Source organism: Biomphalaria glabrata, chromosome 6, assembly GCF_947242115.1.
Source record: "Biomphalaria glabrata chromosome 6, xgBioGlab47.1, whole genome shotgun sequence".
Lineage (NCBI taxonomy): Eukaryota > Metazoa > Mollusca > Gastropoda > Planorbidae > Biomphalaria > Biomphalaria glabrata.
In genome coordinates, this window is record NC_074716.1 from 51,597,887 (window position 1) to 51,623,524 (window position 25,638).

The 25,638-nt window shown below is 39.7% G+C and overlaps 1 protein-coding gene across 2 annotated transcripts in view; it reads left to right on the top strand.

Annotated features, from left to right (window-relative positions):
* The window catches only part of LOC106070620 (uncharacterized), an 86,156-nt gene that overhangs the window by 30,425 nt on the left and 30,093 nt on the right, over positions 1-25,638 (top strand). For both annotated transcript variants that reach the window (XM_056033974.1, XM_056033975.1), the window contains exons 3-5: positions 10,468-10,565; positions 14,191-14,280; positions 24,819-24,954. In XM_056033974.1, coding sequence (XP_055889949.1) covers positions 10,468-10,565; positions 14,191-14,280; positions 24,819-24,954 — 324 coding nt within the window. The remainder of the gene's footprint in view (positions 1-10,467; positions 10,566-14,190; positions 14,281-24,818; positions 24,955-25,638) is intronic.

Genomic DNA, 25,638 nt, shown 5'->3' on the forward strand with positions numbered 1-25,638 from the left:
GAGCTCACTTTTACCTTTGACCTTTTCATCCATCCCATCCTGACCATGTCATTTTTAAAAAGATAATACCTGTGCTTTGTTACACGCCAGCATCATATTCGCGTACGCCTAGGCGCGTAAATAAAAGATGTCTAAACTCTTTACATGGAATCGCGGATCTATTTTTTAGAGTATTAAGGGGCCGAGTCCTCCCAAAGTTTTGTGTATGGCACAAGTGACACCCAGTCTCATGTGTATTGTATTCATTTAGATCAGTACGTAATTATCACGTGGGCATGTGCGGTATTATGTGTGAGTGGGCGGAGCTGAATGCAGGGTGATGGGTGGAGTCGTGTCTTCGGTTACAACATAACTGAATGGGAGGAAATGCATAAAACAAAATCGGATCGGAACTGCAGTTTTTTTTTTTTTTCTAAATTGTTAAAAAGATGGTGGGGTTAAAATGACTTGGGAAAATGATACTACGTAATTAGGGTATTACACTGGTCCGTGAGCACGCGAGTTGGTGTGAGGGTGAGGGGGGAATCAGGAACAAAGGAGTATGTCTGTCAGTCACTGAAAAAAAGGAGTTGGGGGGCAGTTGGATAGAAGCATGGCGGGACCGGGGCAGGGCGAGGAAGAGGGAGCACCCTATGGTCCGATCATCGTGGTATTCACACTCCGGACCTAATCCGTCATGTCACCTGTTCGACTCTATGACATTTATAATGACATCGGCGCATGACATTTGTAATGACGTTCTGGTGACATGCAGGGTAGTGACAGATGAGACGAGAGTACGGCTGTCCGTGATGGTCAGAGATGAGACAAGAGTACGCATTTGGCCAGCGAGCAAGGCATAGGCATAGACTTTGTATTGATATGTTCATTATTTGGACATATAGATCTATTATTATTATTATAGCTTTTATATAGCGCTACTTTCATTTGTGGACCGGTGGGGGGGGGGGGGGGAGGGGGTATCTAGGAGTTGGTTTTCCGTGCTGCCTTTAGGCGCTCAGTAAACGCAACTCTGCCCGAGTCGGGTGCCGAACCTCGATCCCTCTTCTAGGTTGCCAAGACAAGCCAAATTCAAGCGCACTTAGCCTCTCGACTACGCTTCCCACCAACATCTAACACTAGATCTAAAATTCAGATTTAGAATTCTTAAGATCTAGTCTATATCTACTTTAAGATCTAGAATCTAGATATAATTTATGTTAGACTTACGTAAAATCATTGAATGACTCCAATGATATGCCTTTAAATCTAGACTTAGAAGACGATGCGCACAATTGCCATGATCATTTATCTGTTAAACTCTTGACTCAATAATGCCGTGCATTCGGGAATTCCCCAACGCGATACTCCTTTCAAGAACGCAATAGTCCTTTCAAAACCGATGTAGGATCTAGACCTAGATCTAGCCTCTAGCCAAATTTATATTTATTTATTTTTTACTTTGAAAAATTAAACGTTCAAACTAGAGTTTTACCCAAGTTGGCAACGAGCTAGTAATTCTTTTCTTAGCGATATATATCAACTGTTAAATTTCTAGGAAAATCGTTAGAGCCGTGTTCGAGTACGTGTCCAGCCAGGTTCCATGAAGGAGCGACTTGAATAGAGGAATTATAAATAGAAGAACACGAATGTAACATACAGTTATTAGTTATAGTTAAATTTTAACTACATTATGTTTTGAATGGACGTCACTCTATTATCCTTTTTGATAGGGTGAATAGGACAGAGGAATACAATATATGGAAACAGAGGATTCGATCATTTTTAATAACAAAATCTGAGTTTGTTGTAACTATATAAAAAAATTGCGATTTCCTACCGATAAAGTTTGCAGTAAAAGTGAGGTTGGACATAGCCCCTGGAAAGACACACAAAGAGATGGAAATGTTTGGCGGAAATGAGAAAATGTGGAAAATAATCACTTGATTTTTATCTGGCCTTCCCGCCATTTTTGTTTCGCCCATGGAGCTGAGCTTCACGACAGAAGCAAGTCATTCATTGGTCCATTCTGTAGTTCCGGTTCAATTATCCATTTGAGTACAGAAACTAGGAGTTAGAGATGTGATCAATCGTTGACAGGAGAGTGAGAAAGAGGGAATGAGAGAGAGAGAGAGAAAGAAAGAAAGAGACAATGAGAGAGAAAGAGAGAGATAGAAAGAGAGAGAGAGAGAGAGAGAGAGAGAAAGAGAGAATGCAAGTTAGAAAGATCGAGGGACAGATAGATAGAAAAGATAGATGAGGAAACTCAGAAATATATACAAGAGACAGAAATAAATGAGAGAGACAGTTATACCGCCTTAATCTCTTAAGTCATTTTTAAAATACCTTTTTGAAATAAGAATAAAGAATTTTTGATAGGCTATTAGACAACAATAAAGACAAGAAACTCATAGAAATATATACAAGAGACAGAAGTAATGAGAGAGAGAGAGAGACAGACAGAAAGACAGACAGACAGACAGACAGAGTTAATCTTTGGACTGGAAGCCCAGCCTTGTTGTAATTTAAAATGCCTTATTGAAATAATAATCATAGGATCTTTGAAAGGCTCTTTGCCATTTTTTTTCTTTGGTAAGCTCTTGGGATGCCCTTTTGAAGCCTTTTTAGTACTATCTGTCAGCCGACGTGAGGATAACTAGATGAAAAAATGGGGGAAAAAAATAATTTCATTATTAAACAAACGCCATGGACGCACTATACAAAAATGGCATTTAGTCTTGGGTGAAAATAGATTATAGTACTATCCCAGTAAAAGCACTGATGTCCCCGTTACCCTCAACATCGCTACTAAACACAACTAAACATTACACATAACGACAGAATAAATACCCCACTAATGACTATATAGCCAAAGTAGCTCCACGTCCAAATAATTTGCACCAAATAGCGGCCTTGGTCTAATTATAGGTCTGACGTCACGCGCACTCACTTTGCCGCGCGCATGCGCAGGCACGCGGCACGCATCTACAGAGTGTAGAGCCTGGGCAGCCCCGACTATCAAAATTGATAGGGTCCACTCCCAACGACGTCAACCCAAAGTTTTATGCTAATACCTATTAGGGCCGGCTTTCCGGAGGCCGTGGCCCTGCTATAAATTCGCCTCACGAGGATTTCGGTTCCGCGCTACCTTCCCCGCCTCCCTGCACGAAAACGCCCCCCTCTCCAAGAGTCTCCCAGTAAATCTCTGCTCTTTATGTATATGTGTGTGCGCGCGCGTTCGGGTTAGTTACTATCTTGACCAGCGGTAAAATGTCGCCATCTACCGGCGACACGCACGTGGGCTTTCGTGAAAAAGACTCATAAAAATGAGTCTGTCTACTTTAAAGCCTGGATCTGTATCTTCTTATAGAGTTCAAAGATTACCGTTTGATGTGTCGTGCGTCGTAACAATGTCATTCTTATAATGTTATATTATAATCTTATAATTGAATCCATTTATAACAAATCGTAAAAGAGTATTGATGATAATTAATAAATAATATAATAATACTAGAAAACAATGCCTAAAAATAACTTTGAGGTTTGAACAGGATGTGCCGCCATGTTGACGGGTGGAGTGCATGACGTGTAGCGACTATTTTTAGATTAAAAAACCGAAGAGAGTTGTTTCCCTTTCTTTTAAATCTTTTTTTTTTTTTAATTTCTAAATGCGGGAGAATGGATGACGTAACACTATCAGGTTGTTTCGAATTATATGCACGAGTATACATTGTTTAAACAACGAGATGATTATGTGGCCAGCACAACGAGAAATAACGTACCTTTCTCCCAGAGTAGTTTGAAGAGCCATGAATTCAGGAACCTTTTTTTTTGTTGGCTGCATAGAGTTAAAATCTTAACTCTTTCTTTCCGTAATTATTTTTCCACGTTTTGAAGGAATCCTTCATTTTGCTAATTACTATTTCACTACCCCTGTTATGATTGGGCTTCAATAGCTTTGTTGTTTTTTTATCATAAAATGTTGTATTTGGTATAGAATTAAAGGGAAATTCATGCTCTTTTTATATAATTCAAAGTCAAGTTTTATTTTAAATTTTTAAATTAATTTAATTTAATGAGGTCAAAATCAACGATGGTATCGTCGATTAGGAGATAAAGAGGTAATACTTCGCTTAGGACTCGAAGCACAAAGCTTCAGAGTGGTAATTGCTAGCTTAGTCGCCCTATCTCTTAATCTAGCATCTACCCTTTTTTAGTATCATGCTGATCCAGTCACGTGACTCGCGTAGATAGCTATGAGATTTGTGAAAGATAACAAAAAAGATTACTAATATTTATTATTTAATTAATTATAATGATATAAGCAAAAAAAAAACAATTCAAGAAATTGTATTTTATAGAAATTTTTGTAATAATAATGTCATTTAAGCACTTTTTGTATGACGTTTGGTGTTCACTTCAGGTCAATATAAAGTTTTGTTGTTATTTTGTCTGGACCATAAATACCAGTTGTGTCTAACAAAAAAACAAAACAAAAACAAAAAAACTCGTTTTGGAAGTCGAACGCTTCACTTCTCAGCCAACGCGCCTCGTTCACACGACAAACGGTTCACACGACTTAAGGCTCACCGACCGTCGGATCACAGACCAATCGTTCACTGGATAGTAACATACTGTTCATATTGTCGTTTAATTTGTTGACATTAAAAATACATACCGGGATTTTAACCTTTGTTTCGATTCTTCCCAAAACTTTTTTTTTTAATATCGTGACTTTGCCTCAAGGACTTTTTTTATACCATAGAAGGACTCCAAAATAGTTTACATGTATAAATGTTGACATGTTTAATTCACTTCATGATATGTGTTTTTAATTATGAGGCTTCCTATGTTATATGTTCTATTTTGATTAACCTTAAGTTTCTAAAATTGAATATGTAAATTTGTTTATTTTTGGAGTTAATAAAAACAAAAAATAGGCTGTTTCTTCACTTTTTTTTTTAAGATTATATATTTGAGCCCAAATTTTAATTCACTTAATGATATGTGTTTTTAATTATGAGGCTTCGTATGTTATATGTTCTATTTTGATTAACCTTAAGTTTCTAAAATTGAATATGTAAATTTGTTTATTTTTGGAGTTAATAATAAAAACAAAAATAGGCTGTTCCTTCCCTTTTTTTTTTTAAGATGATATATTTGAGCCCAAACCTCACACAGGACGTCGACGTCCGAACCGAAGGGGTACCGGGATCGAATTTCGGGGACGACTGGGATTTCGGGGACCTTTTGGGTGCCCCTGAGTTCACCTGTATCCTTCGCTAGTGGTCTCTGCACTTCTGCATGCTTGTGAAATTTGTACAATGAAAGCTGAGGCCGAAAGAAGAATCTAAGCCTTTGAGAGTAAATGCTACAGAAATATGCTGGGTGCCATATACCAAGAAAAGAACACAAATGATTTTGTAATTTTACAAGTCAACACTCTGGCATAACATGCCATACTCTACACATATACGGTAAAGAGACGAAAGATGAGCTGATTTATATATTGTAAGACATGACTCACTGTCAAAAGTCATTCTCCAAGGTACAGTGCAGGGAGCACGAAGAAAGGGTCGTACAAAGAAAAGTTGGCTGGTCAACGCAAAACAATGGACCGGCCTCTTGTTTTGAGATCCTGCTAAGAAAAGCCCTGATCGGAAAAAGAGGAGGGACTTGGTTAGGCAAACTGGCACAGCACCGCTACGAGGAAAGTCAAGTGAATGATGAGATACAAACACAGCGATGCACAAACACAAACACTGTAGTGCCTTTTTCTCTAAAAAGTTCATAGTTTAAGTTCTGAAATGAAAATGTTTTTTTAAAAAAATATCTTACTAGTTATATTTCAACATTTAAGATAAAAACAATACTATTGAAGTTAAAATTTCACCTAATTACTGCTCATGTGAATGTGGGGATATATATATATATATGTCAGTGCTTGGATGTAATCAATGCTTGTCTGTGGAAGCGAAACACGAGGCACACATCTGAACATGCGCGGCATCCATCCTTTCTCATACTGGTCAATATTGCTCACGTGATCTCACCAGCTTCCGGTTATCCCATCAGCCATAGCAGCTATCAGTGTGCATCAGTGATTTAACATCGACGTAAGAGCGCGGCGCTAGGGAGTGGTGGGAGGTTAGAGGAGAGGAGGAAAGTGCTGTTCGTTTTTGAAAGTACATCCTTTTTTTTTTCCCCTTTGGTCTTTTATCCTTCATTTGTCCCCCTACCCCTCAATCCAAATAAAAAAATTGGGCGCCGTTTTTCTTAATCCTTCCAAGCCCATGCCGATGTATCAATGTTAAATAATTCATTACAAAACGTTCGATCTTGAATTGAATTTGTTCGTTCTTTTAGAATGGAAGGGGGGGGGGGGGTTCGGAGAAGTTTTGGGGGCGCTGGGTGAAGGGCGCTTTGACGGAGACTGATTTCAGGTTTCCCTACTCCCTTCCCGCCATTACCGCCCGACTTCAAGGAAGGGCGTAAATTAACGACCGCGTCCAGACTTAACGTATCGCGTTGCAGAGAAAATGGAAATTTTTCAAATGGACTAGGGCGGGCGAGGTGATCTACATTGGTCTTGTAGAGTGGTAGAGCTTGTGTCCAAGTTAATAGCTCCACGACGGAACCGGCAGCACATTAACTTGGACCCGGCGCCCCCCCCCCACCTCTCCTCCGGCCTCACTCTTTCCTTGACTACCCTCGGCTCAATGCAATTTGTATCACTTTCCGATCGGCCGGGGGTGGACCTCCATCTCGCTTGGTCCATCTCCGCGGACGGGGGAGCCATGCCGCGTAGCGTCTCTCTCTAACTATTTCCCTGCCACCCAATCCGAGGAGTTAAAAGCCAGGAAATGTCGGGAAGGGGGGGACGCCCCTGACAGTTACGATGTTTTCGGATGACAAGTGCGAGTGTAATTAACAAGCGCCTTGCTCGTGGCGGTGTGTTTTTAGTGCTATGATTATTGTCACTGTGAGCGTCCTTTGACAATCAAACATTGGAAGTAGGTGACGTCCCCTGCAGCTATTTCAATTGTCTTTGTTTTTTGTTTTGTTGTGTCCCCTTTCTTCTGTTTTGTATTTCTGTCTTTTTCTAATTAACCCTAACCCTACGAATGTCAAAGAATCGACAAAAAGAACATACAAAAAAATCTTTAATACGAGAATATTTGGCCTTACAGAGCGGACAGAGTAATTTGCATAGGTTTCTTTTCATTTTAATAGGGTAACCCTTTCTATCTATGGGGGCATTTGATATAAATTCCAACATTGCTTTAGGAAATATAGATCATGTGAAACACAACTAATAGGACTAATTGATGATTTTTCAAAAGGTTTAGATGATAATGAGCAAATAGATGCTATCTTACTAGATTTTTCCAAGGCTTTTGACAAAGTTCGCACTATAGTTTGCTTAAAAAAATAAAATATTTTGGCATTGATGGTCCATTGCATCAGTGGATTAAAGATTTTCTGATAGGGAGAGAACAAACTGTAATAATAAATGGCTCTAAATCAACACCAATAACAGTAAACTCATATGTACCTCAAGGAACAGTCTTAGGTCCACAACTATTTTTAATTTACATAAATGATTTACCAAATTGCATTAGTTCAGGAACAAAAGTCAGATTATTCGCAGACGATTGCATAATATATAGAACAATAAAAACAACACAAGATACAGAATTTTTACAAAGAGAATTAGATGAATTACAGAAATGGGAATCAAATTGGAGCATGTCTTTCCACCTAGAAAAATGTCAGTTGTTAAGAGTAACAAAAAAACTAAAACCAATTAATTCCACTTATCTTATTCATTGTAAACCAGTAACACAGACTAAAAACGCAAAATACCTAGGTGTTATAATAAATGAAAAACTGTAAAGGAATCCCCATATTGATGAAACTATCAAAAAATCAAACAAAGCATTAGGGTTTATTAAAAGAAATTTCTATAAATCAAATAGAAAATGCATCCTCTGTTTGGGACCCCTCAACTCAAGAAAACATTAAGAAACTGGAACAGACACAAAATAGAGCAGTGAGATTCATAACAAATGAATATTCACATTTGACTAGAGTAACACCTTTAGTAAAATCACTAAAATTTAGAAAGTCTTCAGGACAGAAGACTCAAAAGTAAAGTAGCAATTTAACATAAAACACTGAACCATAATCTTCAAATACAAAAACAAAATTTAATAAAATATCCAGAAAGACATAAAGATAAATGCACATTCCTCGTCCCATATGCTAGGACACATTTGTACAAATACTCCTTCTTCCCTAGTGCTATTAGAGCATGGAATGGGTTGCCTGAGCTAGCCAGGAAAACCAGTGACTTGGCGGAGTTTATGTGCACGGGTTAATATGCATGACTAAATGCATGGCGCGTAGGACGTAATCATCTTCTTTTCTGAAGTAACGTCTGTATCATATAAGATACGAAGATTAGAAAGGTCATCTGTTTTTACGCCCGCCAGCAAAATGACCACTCGTCTTTTACTTTCCTCAACAAATGTCAGGTACCCAATGGAGTTTGGAAGACTCAAGGCGCCCTAAAAATCTCGATGTTTCTAAATCCCAGTCTCTACACCAAGATTCGAACTCAAGGTGCTTCGGTCTCGGTAGCATCCACCCCACTCCGAAGTATAACAGCAATCTTTATTACCTGTTTGAGTACAATCATACAACAATTTCACATAAACATTACGTGTGGATGTTAAATCTGATAGATGGATTGTATCCATTTCATGGCTCTAGCTGCAAGCAGGGAGGTCAGGATGACACTTGGACTACTGGTCTGGCAAACGTCAAGGTGTTGGATCGCTGAAGGTGGCATTCATTGTCATCAGCATCTAACCAGGACCGACCTTAGATAACCGGAGGCCCTAGACGAAGTGACTTTGATAGCTCTACGTGAAATTTAAAAAAAAAGACACAGCGAAAAAATAAAAATTATTCAATTTATTAAAAGCCTGCCAGTGTCTATATTATAATCGACAGATAACTTAAATTCATGTTTCGCAACTTTTTCTCAAAGTGGTTTCCACCAAACGGAGGCCCGCGGCTGCTGACTAGTTTGCCTATACCTAAGGCCGACTCTGATCTAACAAAGCGTTGTCGGTAGTTATCGAATTGACCAGAATTTGTTTCTTTTGCGTCACAATGAGTAGTATTCCTAACAAGGAGGCGTGGTGACTGAGCGGTAAGGCGCTTGGCTTCCGAACCGGGGTCCGAGGTTCGAATCCTGGTGAAGACTGGGATTTTTAATTTCGGGATCTTCGGGCGCTTCTGAGTACACCCAGCTCTGATGGGTACCTGACATTAGTTGGGTAAAAGTAAAGGCGGTTGGTCGTTGTGCTGGCCACATGACACCCTCGTTAACCGTAGGCCACAGAAACAGATGACCTTTAGATCTGCCCTATAGACCACAAGGTCTGAAAGGGGAAACTTTACTTTACTTTTTTAGTCATCACAAAGTCACTCGGACAATTTTGGAGAGAGCCTAAGTTTTAGCTTACGTAGCCTATACGTAGCACTAATCGCTAGCAAGGGGCATCCCCGAACGTTGCAGCTCTTGGGATAAAGAGGGTGGAGGACACATTATCTATACAGAATATCACTCAGTACTGATCAGCCTACACAACTAACACTATTGATCTAGCCATTCACAAGTAACCAATGGTCAGACAATAACACAACTGACTAGTGTCCAGACTGTAACACAACTAGATAGTGGTCAGACAGTAATAATGTCAACTTCACAGTAATCTCTTGACAGGTGATAGTATGCCACAGGTCCCCAGTAAAAAAATAAAAACTCTTATTTTTTATGCATGCCAGTTCGCTATACCAAGATGTCAAAATATTTGTAAAATAACAACAAAGAACAACAATAAACTGAAACTTGTTACATAGTTATATTTATTTTTGTTATTTTTATTTCGTTTTTATAAATAGGTAAACGTAACTGAAACTCAAAAATAATTTGGCCAAGAATATGCTTTTAATTGGCATGCGACTTAATCATAGACATGCATAAATATAGGCTGGAAAAAGGAAGTAACTTCATGTAACTTGAAAACATGTATATCTATTGTATTCGGATTTCCTAATTCTGAAAAGTTGCATGATCTTCAGTCTTAGAGATTAAACAAAACTACACTGCTGTATAATAAAGTACACAAAATTGCAAGTCACAAATTTTCGTTTCACAAAACTCTTTTATCGGCCAGTCTATATTTATTTATGTCTATGGACTTAATTTTTTTTTTTTTAACTGGCTTGAACACATCTATTTAACTAAATAGAAATATTACATGCGGCCAACTTTGTCCATTTTTCTGTGGGAAACCCTCGAGTGTTCTTGATGCTTTAAGACGCCAACTAAGATTTGCAAGATTTTTAATTTTTTTAGGGGGGAGGGGGGGTATAATAAGTTGACTTAATCCATGTTTTGTTTGCTCCCTCCAGGCGTACTTCCGGCGCGGTATGGCATTGAAAGTCACCTCATGTCCAGATCTCATCTCTTCCACGAGCCTGGGTTCTCCGAGGGAGAGAGCATCCTCCAGGTAAGTCCTTACGAGTGTCTCGCTCATTTATATTCCATTTATGCAAATCGGCGAGGCAGGGCATACCGCATAAGAGATAATCTCCCCCTTCCTCAGCTGTATGGTTCTTCATATTTAGCATTGAGGGTTCTTACAATGTATAGTTTAAAAAAAAAATGCTAGCTAATAGGAATAAAAGAGCGAAGTTGTCAACTCCGTGGAGAAATTATCCGCTGCGGCTGTCCTGCATGTGTCCGTGGCTAGTTCTTAGCTCGGACGGCTGTCAGTTCTGCGTGAGAGCTTACCTGAGCTAACGCCATCATCCTCGGTGAATGGGAGGTGTTGGGGGGCAGATCAGTTTAGATGAGAGCTGTGTGTGTGTGGTGGGTGGTGCACGTGTGTGTGTGTGTGTGTGTGTCTGTGTGTGTGTGTGTGTGTGTGTGGAGAACTGGGGGGGGGGGACAAGTTGAGGTAGGCACAAGATAATGATCAGTTTCACAAGTCTGAAAATGAAATATTACAATAGAAAAAATAGATAGGGAAACAAAAGAAAATAGTTATGTACTTAAATTTATAATAGATCTAGACTAACAACAATAAATATGTGCGATTAAAAATATTTTTACTAATTGCTTTTGTTTAGTGCAATTTCATGATAGGAGGAGAAAGAAGAGGGTATCCGTGTAAATGCTTCTGTGATCGCTTTTTAAATGCGTTTATCTAAAAAAGAGTTGAACGATTTGGATTCGAACTCGGGGGCGCTAGCCTCCTCAAGCCAACAGACTAACCACTGTGCCAGCGAAGTGCTTGAGAATAGAAGGTTTTATGGTTATCTATTGTTAGTTGCAAACTTTCAAGAGGCGACCTATTTCTCTGTACCAAGTATCAAGGAGACATAACTCAGCTTATACCACTACATCAGTCAATTTCTTTCCTTTGTTTGATACCAAACAATTTAATTAATTACCAATAGTTAATTAACTAATTGGTTAATTAAAAAAAAAAAGATCTTTGTTTTCTCATGCACAAGCAATAATTTTGCAGAATTTCAGCTTAATCTGAGATTATGACTATTATGTGTGGGCGTAAAAATCACAGGAAAGTTTGGTAATGACCAAGCTATCTCTGTTGGCCTGATCTTGCATAGACAAATTTACCTCTGTGGTCAACAATAGCCTACATGTGGCTTTCTCGCCTTTCACCATTGCTTTTTATGTAGTTGGCAACAATACTATTTATTCATCCAATGAATAACTTGATTCCTTCCACACAACAAACTTCACAAAGATGAGAAAGATAGACAGATGAAAACAAGAGTTGATAGCACAGCATAACTGACACATTCAATAAGCCACATCATACTGGTATTGCAAAAATTCCTTAACCAACAAGATCACCTTTGCATTTTAGACGCGATTTAAAATTTCTTTTATGTTTCAAATGTATGTGTGTAAGATTTAAAAAAATACAACTTACAGTGGGTACTATGTGTGTTCTAAAACAGGTGAATGTCCTTGTCACTCCTTGTTAAGACTTATATATTCAAAATATTCAAAATACCTCTAAATCCCCCCCCCCCACACTCAAACACTTTAGAAAATGCTTGTGCTGTCCCTGACATTGTAATACTTTATTTAATTATCGCTACTTAATTCTTAAAGTGATTTGACGTCTTGGACATGTGTGGGATAACGCATTTAACGAGGTTCGATACCAAGGTGGCCTATTTAAAATGCATATATGCATGTACACATATTGAACTGGTTCTGATTTTATGCTGTCTACAGTAAAGTAAATTACAGGTTCAAATCTGCTCGTGAAAAGAGGGGGAGGGGAGTTAACTCTATAATTCCATTAAAGCCCCAACTTTTTATTGTGCTTCCCCAATCACGCGACGCGCAGGTTTTTTTTTTTCTATATAAATTACCTAACACAAATAAGTTACATATACAAAAGCTGTCATTTATATAACAAAAAAATCTTCTTTAACCTTTGACACGCTGACCCTCAACACCCATATATCTTTCAGCACCGACATGCTACAAGTTCAATGTAGACATAATCGTGTGGAGTTAATTGGCACGGTGCTGACGTATACTTTGATCTACTTTTTTCATTCCTCTGTAGTCTTCCACCCTAATGGTGCCATCTCTACGGCTCTTAAATAGTGTAGCCTACTTTACTGTTTGGACATAATCCATGCACCTGGGCACATGCACCTGGGCACATGCAGTGACGATCTTGATCAGCCTTTGTATTCACGGCTGCTTAATGTCTTGTAGTTTCCTGTGCCAGAGAGGCAAGCAGAAGAGAGAGACAGATTTACACTACTTGAAATGTAAACCAATCAAATTACTATAAAAATAAAGCATACAATCTCGAGTTTATTTTCACGCAGTGACGTCTGCTGTATAAAAATTAAGAACTCAGTGTTTTTGACGCTTGGTATTTTCCCCAAGATTTTGAGTACATAAAAGGAGGTAGGGGTCTAGGAAAATCCCTGAGAGACAATAGATCTACTGTCAGGAGTATTCTTAGCACTGACATCTAGATATTAAAAGATCGTAGCTCTGACCCTATGATCCAGACAGAGCCTGACTAACAGAATATTTTATCTTTATAAATTTATCTGTGTATAGACCGACAATGTACAACCTTATGTCAGGCTTTATAGCTCCTTCAAGGGATGCTATATCGACTTTCACAGCTGGGAAGCACTAGCTCTTGATAGCACCTATGGCGTGAAGCTGTGATTCTCGGAGTCTCGAGATTTGAACTAAAAAGAGTGGCCTGGGCGAAAGAGCGGCGAACCAACAAAAAGCTGAGAGAAGAAGCAGGCCTATCTGGAACTGACCAAACCCACCCATGCCTCGTATGCGGCCGGCTTTTTTTAAAGCGAGGATTGGACTTTACAGTCATCTTCAAGTCCATAGGAGATGAGAACTGTGCTCGTCTTCGATCACGAAGGAGGAGCTATAATGTACAACCTTATGTCAGGCGTTATAGCAATTGAACGACACATCGAGTTAATTATAAACTCCAGACAACAACACACTACATCAATGCTGTAAACACATTCACACGACGCTACACAAACAGAAGCGAGTATCAACAATCTCCTTATAATTAAACTATTAGTAGTGTAAGCGCTTTGCTTTACAACATAGGCTAAGTAAAACTCTAAAATGTTTGTTTTACATGTTTCGGATGTTCCTTCAGAGTTGAAGATAATTACTTCCTAGTCCAAACCTCCCGCAGGACGACGGGGGATGGGAGCGGGCAGGGTTTGAACCCTGGACCATCGATAAATCTGAACGACAGTCCAGCACGCAAACCGCACGACCAGGCAGCCATCTATACTGTCCTATCAGCCCTTAATAACTGATGAATTTTTCAACTTATCTTATACATTACAGACGTTACTTCAAAAGAGATGATAATTTGGTCCAAAACCGGTCCGTGTGTCAGTCTAGTCATGCTTGTTTTTCAGAGACTTAAACTCTGCTAAATTGTTGGTTTTCTGGGTTGATTCAGGCAACTCTATGCTCTGACGGAAGATGGATCACTTGTATGAATTTATCCTAGCCTATGGAATAAGAAATGTGAAAATAGATTTCATATTGTTTTGTTTTTTTTTCCCTACCAGGCTCTGTACGGATTCCTTTTTGTAGTGACGTGTGAAGGGGAGGTCTTCTTTGCCTCCAGGACCGTGGAGCAGTATCTTGGCTTTCACCAGGTAAGTCTAGATCACCACTCGTAGTCTGTATGTTAGTCCCATGGTTCTATCTCACAGTGGCGGTCATAGGGGGTGGCGACTGGGGCGGCGATAAAGAAGAAAATATTTTGTCCCCCTTTCATCATCGTCAGCCTATAGGACTAATCAGGGCCGGCCCTAGCATTTGCGGGGCCCTATGCGAAACGGATCGCGCGGGGCCTAGTCTGGGTAGGGATAAGCATAATGTCAAAAGTTTTTTTTTGAATTAGAAAATAGGCCTACTTTCGTCTTTGCAATAAATTTTTATCAAATGAAAGCTCGCAATGCCTCTTTTTATTTATTGGCACCCCAAAATGTCAATTTGGTCTATTCTTCAGGAGATTTGAATAAATTAAAAAAAAGTTCAGGACTTTATCGTATATTTTGCCTATTCATGAGATTTCCTGGAGGCCCTGGAAAATCAGGAGGTCGCGAAAACCCTGTTATTTTATATACGTTATAATGGTTTAATTTAATAATGTACACTTAGAATTAGCGCGGGGCCTATGAAAGCGCGGGGTCCACTGCGACCGCATAGGCTGCAGTGGCCTAACGCCGGCCCTGTGACTAATATTCGTGGCCTTGTATGGTACTCTTCCAGACCCCAAGCACTGCTAAGGCCACCTCTGCATCTCATTTCGAAGTAGGCCATGCAGCTTCCTTAAGACGCTGGGATGTAGCCACAACTAGCCATGATGCACTGATATGGATAGGAATCAAATGAGCAGCTTATGTCTTATGAAGCTCGTGTGGACGGAATGAGGGCGGGGCTTACCGTCTCTTAAGTCTACCGACGTCCTTTACCTGGATGTCTGGGTCACCTTGGTACGATGTAGCCAGTTCGGAGGTCCGTGTTCCATATTCATTTCCCTTTCTTCTCTTCCCAACGACTGCAGCCTAGTGCTGCTGGTAAACTTCATATTTATTATCAAATGTTGCAGATATACCAGGGAAAAAAAACACACATACAAACCAAACTATTCTGTTTACAATACCTCTATTCAAGTCAGAACTTCATGGAACCTGGAACTAGGAACCTGGAATCTGGAACGCTGATCTAAATCAACGGCTCTAACGATTTTCCTATAAATGTAACAGTTGATGAACATGGCTGAGACGACTGGTCACGATCAAAGTCGCTCGAGTCTGAATCGCTACATGAGCTGATTTGCGTTTGTTGAGCGATTAATGGCAGTACGGAAACCTTCTCCAAGATATCTTCCCTCTCTAGGCCCTCAAAGGAAATAGGACCATAGCGCACCGAGCATGCTTATAGTATGCAGTACACACACAAAAATACTTTTCAAAAATAATAAATAAATAAAATATTTTTAATGAGAACAAAACCGTGATTTTGTTCCCAGCCACTCTTTGCCAATATACACTTCTGCTCTTTCTATAGTTATACTCTAAAAGTTTGTACTAAGGGGAAATAACTGCATTATTCCATTGTTAGTCACGTCTCTCGCGCTACTATCTAGTCATCGGCTCTGAGGAGAGGTAACTGCATTAAATACTTCACCCCCCACCCCTGCCTCATTGAAGTAGCGTTTATGGCTTAATAACTCCGGGATACAGAGGTCTTAAGTTACGAGGACCACACCGGGCTACGACTAACTTAGAGCCGGCTCGAGCTCGCTTTTCATAAGCGGAGAGGGACCAGGTTAAAGAACAGACGTCAATGTTTTGTTTCGCGCTTGTGAAAAAAAAAAGTTAAAAGATTTTGAACAGATTTGACTTTTTAAACTTGTTCGAGATCGCTTAAGAAACTTTCGTCCTTCTTCTCAATCGGGAAAAAAAATTGGGTAAAGAGGTGGGCCTGGGGCGGTTGTCTGACTCACCCCCCCCCCCCTCAGGCAGCCTCTGCTGGGCGTGAGATAAGAGATGTGACTATAAACTGCCTGGTCGTGTGAGATGCACTTCGGTGTAGTCATGATAGTCCAGGGTTTGAAACCTTCCAGCCGACTTTAATTTTTATCGTATTGAGACCAGATGCCCGTTAAATCTGGGTGATCTCAAGGAAATTCTATACAAATTCAATAATGCTATCTCTCTTATCTCTAACTCTCTCTCTCTCTCTCTCTCTCTCTCTCTCTGTATATATATATCACTCTAAATCAATAAGTTATGCTAAGCTCTCTTTCTATCTTTCTATCTTTCTATCTTTCTATCTTTCTATCTTTCTATCTTTCTATCTTTCTATCTTTCTATCTTTCTATCTTTCTATCTTTCTATCTTTCTGCTCTTCTCTTTCAACTTTTATCTTTTAATTTCTCTCTCTCTCTCACTCACACACACACTCTCTCTCTTTAACACACTCCGTCGCTCTCTCTCTCTCTCTCTCTCTCTCTCTTTCTCTCTCTCTATCTATCTATCTATCTATCTATCTATCTATCTATCTATCTATCTATCTATATCTCTCTCTCAATATCAATTTCTCTCTTTCTCATTATTTTTTTCCTTTTTTTTCTCTCTCTCTCCTTCTCTCCATCCCCCCCCCCTCCTTTACCAACATCATCAACAAGACAACAAGAAAACCCGCTCAATATAATAAAACATCCCAAATGACGTACGTCTGTCCCAGGCTTAGTTGTTCAAACATTACAATAAGAACGCTTCCTGCAAATCAGGAGAATACAAGGTGTCCTATTGACAAGGTGTCCTATTGACAAGGTGTCCTATTGACGGAATGTCCTTACCTTGCAACATCCCCCTACACCATGACCCAAACTTACGGAAACAGGTTCACGCTCCGACACTTACTTAACCCTAACCCTAACCCTCCTAAAAACACACAAAGATAATACTTCAGACTTGAAATTATTTATTTCCCAGAGATGTTAAAGCCTTTAAGTTAATTGTTTCACAGCCCCACGCGAAATAATTGTGCCACATCCAGTTCTGGAATTATTGTTTTTAATGGAGTGAAGTCATTAATTCCTTATAATTGTATATGCACTGCCCACCCCAAAGTCGGAACATTCTCAAAAAAAAAGTGTATGTTAATAAAACTGTAGAGGATGTCTCAGATTTCCACTGATTCAACTTTCTGAAAAAAAAATTTTCCTCTTTATATATTCCCCTCCTCCTCTTTTCTCTCCTCCATCCCTCCCTCTCCATCTCTCTCTCTCTCTCTCTCTCTCTCTCTTTTCACTATACGTCGAGACATAAATGGCAAAAAAAAAGATGTTTATCTCCCCTGAAAGGTGAGGGATTTCCCTTTATCCTTTCTACAACTTGGTGTGGGGGGAGTTGGATCAAATATTAAACCACGTTTATCTCCGGAGAGAATCTTCCAGAACTTGTAGGGACTTAAATGAAACATAAAGTGACAAGCGGAGAGACAGACAGAGAGTCAGAGAGAGAGACACAGAGAGAGAGAGAGAGAGAGACCGAGAGAAACATAGAGAAACATAGAGAGACATAGAGAGACAGAGACAGGGAGAGAGACAGAGAGAGAGACAGAGAGACATAGAGAGACATAGAGAGATAGAGAGATAGAGAGACAGGGAGAGACAGAGACAGAGAGAGAAAGTCAGACACAGATAGAGACAGGAAGAAAGAGAGACAGAGAGAGAAAGAGAGACGAAGAAAGAGAGAGAGACAGAGATAGACAGAGATAGACAGAGAGAAAGAGAGAGACAGAGAGAGACAGAGAGATTTTCGGTGGGTCTCAGATGTGTGTCGCTGTCTTGTGGGCAGTCTCAATCCGTCCCTGATGCCAGTTACTGCCGGGCATTCTACACTACTGAGACCTACCACACTAAACAGAAAAAAAAAGTTCAACCAAGATGAAGTTGCATCCACACCTGACATTAACTTCAGTGTGGCTGTCTTGTTCCATTGAGCGGTAGTTCAAACCCGAAATTGCTCATTCTGACACCTTCATGACAAAATTAAGAACCACGAGAGGTATCATGTTATCAGGACCTTGCAGTAACACTTTGATAAACATTGAAATATTGACAGACCAGTATCTTTGGAAATGCGCAACATTAAATTGGCCTAATTTTTCTTTTAAATTGACATTTGTATTGTTCTACCTTATTTTTTAACATTTGGGTTATACTTACAGTAACTTACAATTAGAAAATAAATTTGTCTTTGCATTTTATTCATACTTTACTAAGTACAAAATCACTTTCAAATTAATTTTACGCCATCTACTGTAGAGTAGATAGTAGTTTTCCAAAAAAAAAACAAAAAAAAAACCGATAAACATTAAGATCTGCCTTTCCATTCAATTATAAGATGATGATATTTTGAACAACTACAACTGGTCACAGTGTGGCCACTGGCCAATTAGCTAGTTATGTTTGTCCCCAACGGTGTACATCAAACTGTCAAATTTCTAAGAAAATCTTTAGGGCCGTTTTTTCAGAATATCCGTCCAGTGCGCAAGTTCCAGTTTCACCATTTTTTTCCACCCATTAAGAGTTTGCTACCTAAAAAAGGGATTGACATAACTTTTAATAACATTATTGACGTTTTTAATTACTAAATTTTTATCTTCCCTCGATCGAACTTTTCTATATTTTTTTTATATTTTTTTCATAAAAACAAAACAAAAAAATAATAACAGAAACATGTCAAGTTTGATACTGAAAACAATCGCCTCAATTATGTGTGATTGTAATGAGTTAATGAACGGAAGTCTGGTAGCGAGCGTCACGTGACTTCCGCTTCATTTGGGCAGACGACGTTCATAAGTTGACGCAAAAGTTAGCCATATTTTTAAATGATTTTTTTCCCCCTTTAAATATCTATTACGTAATTTTGCTTCGGTTGCGCATGCGCCTTGAGAGAAGGGCTTTGCGCTTCCTGTTTGAAAGTTTCGTTTCTTGCCTACCACGTTCTACTTTATGGAGACCACTTTTCGATATTTCGATGTCATTATGATATAACGATATTTATAATGTTATTTTCCTTTAATTAAAAGTTATTTTCATATTATGTGATCTCGAAAACGACTCTAAAACGACATGATTTTTTTTTCTGTTTTAAAAAAGTTGTTAAGTAAAGTTCCCCCTTTGTGATGTAAAGTTTATCTGCTTCTATGGCCTACGGTTAACTAATGTCAGGTACCCATTAGGGCTGGGTGGACTCAGAGGTGCGCAAAATCCCGAAATAAAAAATCCCAGTCTTCACCAGGTTTCGAACCCGGGACCTCCGCTTCGGAAGCGCTTTACTGTTCAGCCGCCGCGCCTCCTTTGAAAAAAACTTTAGGTGGAAAATAAGAAGCCTATCCTTGATACAAAGCTGCGGTCACGGGTTGGGCATCTGTAATCACAAGGCTCCGTTGCATTTCCACCCTTCTTTCTGTTTCTGTTGTGTATGACATCTGCAATCCAGGACTCTTCCTTTATGCTCTCTCTCCATGTAGATCTATCCAGTGCCTCTAAACTGTTGGTTCGATATCGCAAAACTTATCTTCAGAAGAAGATCATCTTACAATGACGCTGAATTGCCAAAGAAGCTTGTTTCTGAATGAAACTTCTCTCTCCAAAGAAGCTTGTCTCTGAATGAAACTTCTCTTTCCAATGAAACTTGTCTCTGAATGAAACTTTTCTCTCCAAAGAAGCTTGTCTCTGAATGAAACTTCTCTCCCCAAAGAAGCTTGTCTGTGAATGAAACTTCTCTCTCCAAAGAAGCTTGTCTCTGAATGAAACTTCTCTCTCCAAAGAAGCTTGTCTCTGAATGAAACTTCTCTCTCCAAAGCAGCTTATCTCTGAATGAAACTTCTCTCTCCAAAGAAGCTTGTCTCTGAATGAAACTTCTCTCTCCAAAGAAGCTTGTCTCTGAATGAAACTTTTCTCTCCAAAGAAACTTGTTTCTGAATAAAACTTTTCTCTCCAAAGAAGCTTGTCTCTGAATGAAACTTTTCTCTCCAAAGAAGCTTGTCTCTGAATGAAACTTTTCTCTCCAAAGAAGCTTGTCTCTGAATGAAACTTCTATCTCCAAAGCAGCTTGTCTCTGAATGAAACTTCTCTCCCCAAAGAAGCTTGTCTCTAAATGAAACTTCTCTCTTCAAAGAAGCTTGTCTCTGAATGAAACTTCTATTTCCAAAGAAGCTTGTCTCTGAATGAAACTTCTCTCTCCAAAGCAGCTTGTCTCTGAATGAAACTTTTCTCTCCAAAGAAGCTTGTTTCTGAATAAAACTTCTCTCTCCAAAGAAGCTTGTCTCTGAATGAAACTTCTCTCTCCAAAGAAGCTTGTCTCTGAATGAAACTTCTCTTTCCAAAGAAGCTTGACTCTGAATGAAATTTCTCTAATAAACTTGAATTCTCAATTGTCTTCCGAAGCAACAAAATATTTGCATGTTTTCTGGTTCTTTGCTTTCTTCCATGTGTCACCTTTAACTCCATTCGTTGTTTTTTTTCAATCACTGCACCAGATGTTTGAGCTTCTTGTGATTTCATAAAAATCCTTTTTTTTTTTAAAGCTTTAAAAGTGACAGCAAATTAACACATTACAGTCCTATGCATAGAATGCCGATTTTTAAATGGTCTTAATAGCAGATGACCTATTTCTGTTGTTAAAATAACCAATGAAATGCAACAGGGCGCTATCATAATTACGGTATTATTTCGTACGGATCACACAGTCGGCGCCCCTTTCCTTTTGCAACCCCCTTCTCTTGTGCACCTCCCCTGCCCTACGCTCTATGTTACAACCTAACAACGACATGTCTTCACTGAAATATTTTTTTCCCCTGCTTTTTTTACGACCGCCAGGTGTTGCGTTTACTGGTCCTAATTGTTAAAAGCGTAATTTTACTTCGTAAAGTGACTGAACGGCGGATGATTATCACTAGAGCTGTGTGCACAGTGGAACTACCTCGAAACTCTTTAAAAAAAAAAGAAAAACATTAGATGAGAGCCCCCCCCCCTTTTCTCTCACTAGTGACGTAACATTGATGTCAGGACGTTTCTTATCTTATCTTATATAATACAGACGTTATTTCAAAAAACGAAGATGATTACGTCCTACGCGTCTTGCATTTAGTCATGCATATTAACCAATGACTTAAACTCTGCCAAGTCACTGGTTTTCCTGGCTAGCTCAGGCAACCCATTCCATGCTCTAATGGCACTAGGGAAGAAGGAGAATTTGTACAAATTTGTCCTAGCATGTGGAACGAGGAATGTGACTTTATCTTTTGTGTCTTTCTGAGTATTTTATTAGATTTTGTTTTTGTATTCTTTAGTAACGTGGTGGCCAACCTGTTTTGGCCTTGGGGGATGGGGGCCATATAAATCTCCGACACTTTTGACGGGTCGCGTTTACTGATCATGTTCGTCTGGTCTAGTATGGCTGGATGGCTTGGATGGCTGCCTGGTCGTGAGGTTTGCGCGCTGGGCTGTCGTTCGGATTTATCGACGGTCGAGGGTTCAAACCCTGCCCGCTCCCATCCCCCGTCGTCCTGCGGGAGGTCTGGACTAGGAAGTAAACTATCTTCAACTCTGAAGGAACATCCGAAACATGTAAAACATTTTACAAACATTTTTTAGTAGAAGTGATTACCCACGGCTCCATTATACACGGTGGTCAGGATGTCCAGGTACCGGACCGCACCTTGCCTATTGCCGGATAGGGTCCGTGGGCTCTAGATAGAAAGAGAGCTAAAGAAAGTGAAAGAGTGAGATAGAGAAATGAAAAGGAGGAGAGAGTAAGAAAGAGAGAGAGAGAGAGAGAGTGAAGGATTCAGAGAGAAACAGAAAAAGAGAGACAGTACAGCGTAAAAGCTGGAGAGTATGAGATATTTTAGAGTTTTGACGATATGCACATCTTCATGTCTCCTAAAAAAGGAATTGGAGAAAACTTAAAGAAATAAGATTTTTTTAAGTACCAGGATAGGTCAATGAACAAGCGCCTTTTTTTAAAAATAATAACTAAAATAATTGTCAACACACACACAAAAATATTCCCCAAATGCTGTCAATTGTTTCCAAACTGCAATCCAAACAAAACCTACACACACACACACATTTTACTTCTTGTCAATGTTTAGATTGCAGCCACGAATAAAAGATTTTTTAAAAGACATTTTTCAACAAATATATTGTGGGACAGAATATTTGCTGATTTTATCCAGACCCTGGCAATGAATGGACCATAGCAAGGGGCAGTAACTGACAATAGGCTTAATCTTTTGAAACGAAATGAGCGAAAGAAAAAAAAAGCAGAATAAAGGAACAAAATTCTCGTCCCCCTCGTGATTTATGGGTCTTAAAAAAATTAATTCAAGGATAAAACTACTCTATAAGCCAACAATTAATTAGCCATATAACTGCTGCAGCCCCCCCCCCCCCCTTTTCCTTTACACGCTCCCTGCTTCGACACAAGCGCCCCCACCCTGTAACGCCATTTTTTTTTTTCACGTCGTGTAAGGGTTTTTCTTTTTAGTTAGTCGATTACTCAGAGTATCGATACAATTTCTCCACACAAATTATCTGAAGCATGTCGCCCGGGCGAAGTTTACTCATGCTACTCGTTACAGCTACCACAATAGACCCCCTTCAATGGACCCGCTGTGATACCTATCGAATGGGATCGTAGAGTGTCTGCGCTGAGAGCGAGAGGATCGCTGGGGGGGGGGACTCAAAATCCCCCCCCCCCACGCCCCTCTCCACCATTCTCAAACACTGGCAAAGTATTTTTTTTAAAAAAGCAGTGAAAACATAGTTACGTGCCTAGCTAGGCCATTGTTCTGGCTACAGATCTCACGGTGTGAAATGGACTATGTAATATACGAGCAAAGAATTATCGTCAAGATCTCTGCGCTACGCGGAATGATAAGAAAACAAAAAGTCACCTGGAATGGCGCTTCTTTCGTACTGCGCATTCGCGAAGTCGCAGCGCAACGCCACAGTATCGCACTACGCAGTTTTGGGGCCCAAGGGACACCACTTTTCTGCAATGAGGCATTAACTCCCTTTTGGATTACGCCCCCCCCCCTTGCCCCCATTTTCAAAATACAATCCTTTAATAAGTTCGTAAAAAAACCGAATACTGTTGAAATCCTTGTAGAATTATCTAATAACCTCCCAACCTAGTGTCACACGTAGTAAAAGGGGCAGTAGGGGCCTAGTTTTGTTGGGGAGGGGCTGAGGCGGGGGGGGGGGGGCGCCAACCAACAACAAACCAGAACAAAATAGAAATAATTTCAATCCGCGTTGAAACAGTAGACGCCAATTAACAAGCCAGTACCAAGCCGACACTAAATTTTAATCGGGGAGTTAACTCCGGAATTTCCCCGACGGAGTAGAAGTCGTTGTTTACTGTTTATCGTTCTTGCTCCATTGTCGGGCCAGGTCGAGTTTATTAAATGCCCCTTTTATTCATACCTTTGACATGATAGTGGGGCATTTAACGGATATAATGAACAGACAAGGGAATCACCTGGTGGTGGATTCTGTTACATATGTCTCACTGAACTTCTTATGTGGGCAGAGTGTATTAGTCAGAGTATTTAATTTTTTTTTATTAGTGGGAAATTTTGAACATAAATTTCTTGGACAGGAGTGGAACTGAGGTCCTTAAAATTGGCGTGGATAATGGGCAGTCCAAGGCAGGGGCTAAATCATAGAGCGTCTAGAAAACATCATTAAAAAAGCATCAAAAATTACACTCACAACATTACCACATTTAAAGGAACTTTTTGAACAAACGTGCCTAAGAAAAATCGAAAAAAATCTTGGAAGACAACGGCCACCCGCTCCATCAGAACTACGCCAGGTCGTCGCGAAGTGGGCGACTGCTGTCAATCAAAACAAGAACGGAGCGGTACAAAAACTCGTTCGTACCTCACTCGGTCAGACTCTATCACCGCCACTCATTGATCAGGGAACATGTGTAGTCGCTGAATGAACTCTTTATGTTGTCTGTTGTATTTATGTGTATTTTTGTGTTGTCTTTATATGAGAAACGAGTCCTTGTAATCACAACAAATTTCCGTAAGGATCAATAAAGCAGTCTTAGTCTTAGTCTTATAAAGTATACTAGAAGGTAGAAATGGAATGAGAACCATTGTTTGGGTTGCTATTTTTACAACCCTGTAGTTTTTGGCCAGAAAAGCCAGCTGTTTTCTTCTATGGAAAATAAATATAAACATACATACAAGTGTCCCTACACTATTAAGTAAGAACAAAGGATGCTTGGGTCAAGAGGCCTTCATCAGATACAAAACAAATTTATATACATCGACAATTAACACACCCCTTCCTTTTTTTCAGACCTTGGAACCTATAGAACAGATGATATAAAAGGTTATATGTTTCTGCGGCCTGCGATTAACGAGGGTGTCATGTGTCCAGCATAACGACCTACCGCCTTTTCTTTTCCCAAACTAATGTCAGGTTAGAGCTGGGTGGACTCAGAGACGCCCTAAATATCTCTAACTTAAAAATCCCAGTCTTCATCATGATTCGAACCCGGAACCCCTCGGTCAGGAAGCCAAGCTCTTTACCACTCCCGCCTCCCTGCTAAATTAACGCAGTCTGTAATTGTTTGATTTTCAGTCTGACATTATCCACCAGTCCGTGATGGAGCTGATTCACTCGGAAGACAGGGAAGAGTTTAAGAGACAGCTGACCTGGAACTCAATGCTGCCATCAGACAAGTCAGCGCTCACTCTACACGAGACAATGCTGCCAGGTGAGTGTGACCTTAATTGAAGACCATCCTTACGACGCCCAACCCAACGTCGGGAAAAGTTGTTTAAAAATTTACAATTTAAAAGATGTGAAGAGATAAAAGTTGTGTGTTTGCGCTTTTAACTTTCGTAACAGACATTTTAATACAGGTGTGCTAAAGGGCTGTGGGGAAAAATAAAGAAAGAATTATTATCATAGTATGTTGTTTCTTTGTCCTGTTGTTTCTTTGCCCCTGTTGTTTCTTTGTCCTGTTGTTTCTTTGTCCTGTTGTTTCTTTGTCCTGTTGTTTCTTTGTCCTGTTGTTTCTTTGCCCTGTTGTTTCTTTGCCCTGTTGTTAATTGCCCTGTTGTTAATTGCCCTGTTGTTAATTGCCCTGTTGTTAATTGCCCTGTTGTTAATTGCCCTGTTGTTTCTTTGTCCTGTTGTTTCTTTGCCCCTGTTGTTTCTTTGCCCTGTTGTTTCTGTGCCCTGTTGTTTCTTTGCCTTGTTGTTTCTTTGCCCCTGTTGTTTCTTTGTCCTGTTGTTTCTTTGCCCCTGTTGTTTCTTTGTCCTGTTGTTTCTTTGCCCTGTTGTTTCTGTGCCCTGTTGTTTCTTTGTCCTGTTGTTTCTTTGCCCTGTTGTTTCTTTGCCTTGTTGTTTCTTTGCCTTGTTGTTTCTTTGCCTTGTTGTTTCTTTGCCTTGTTGT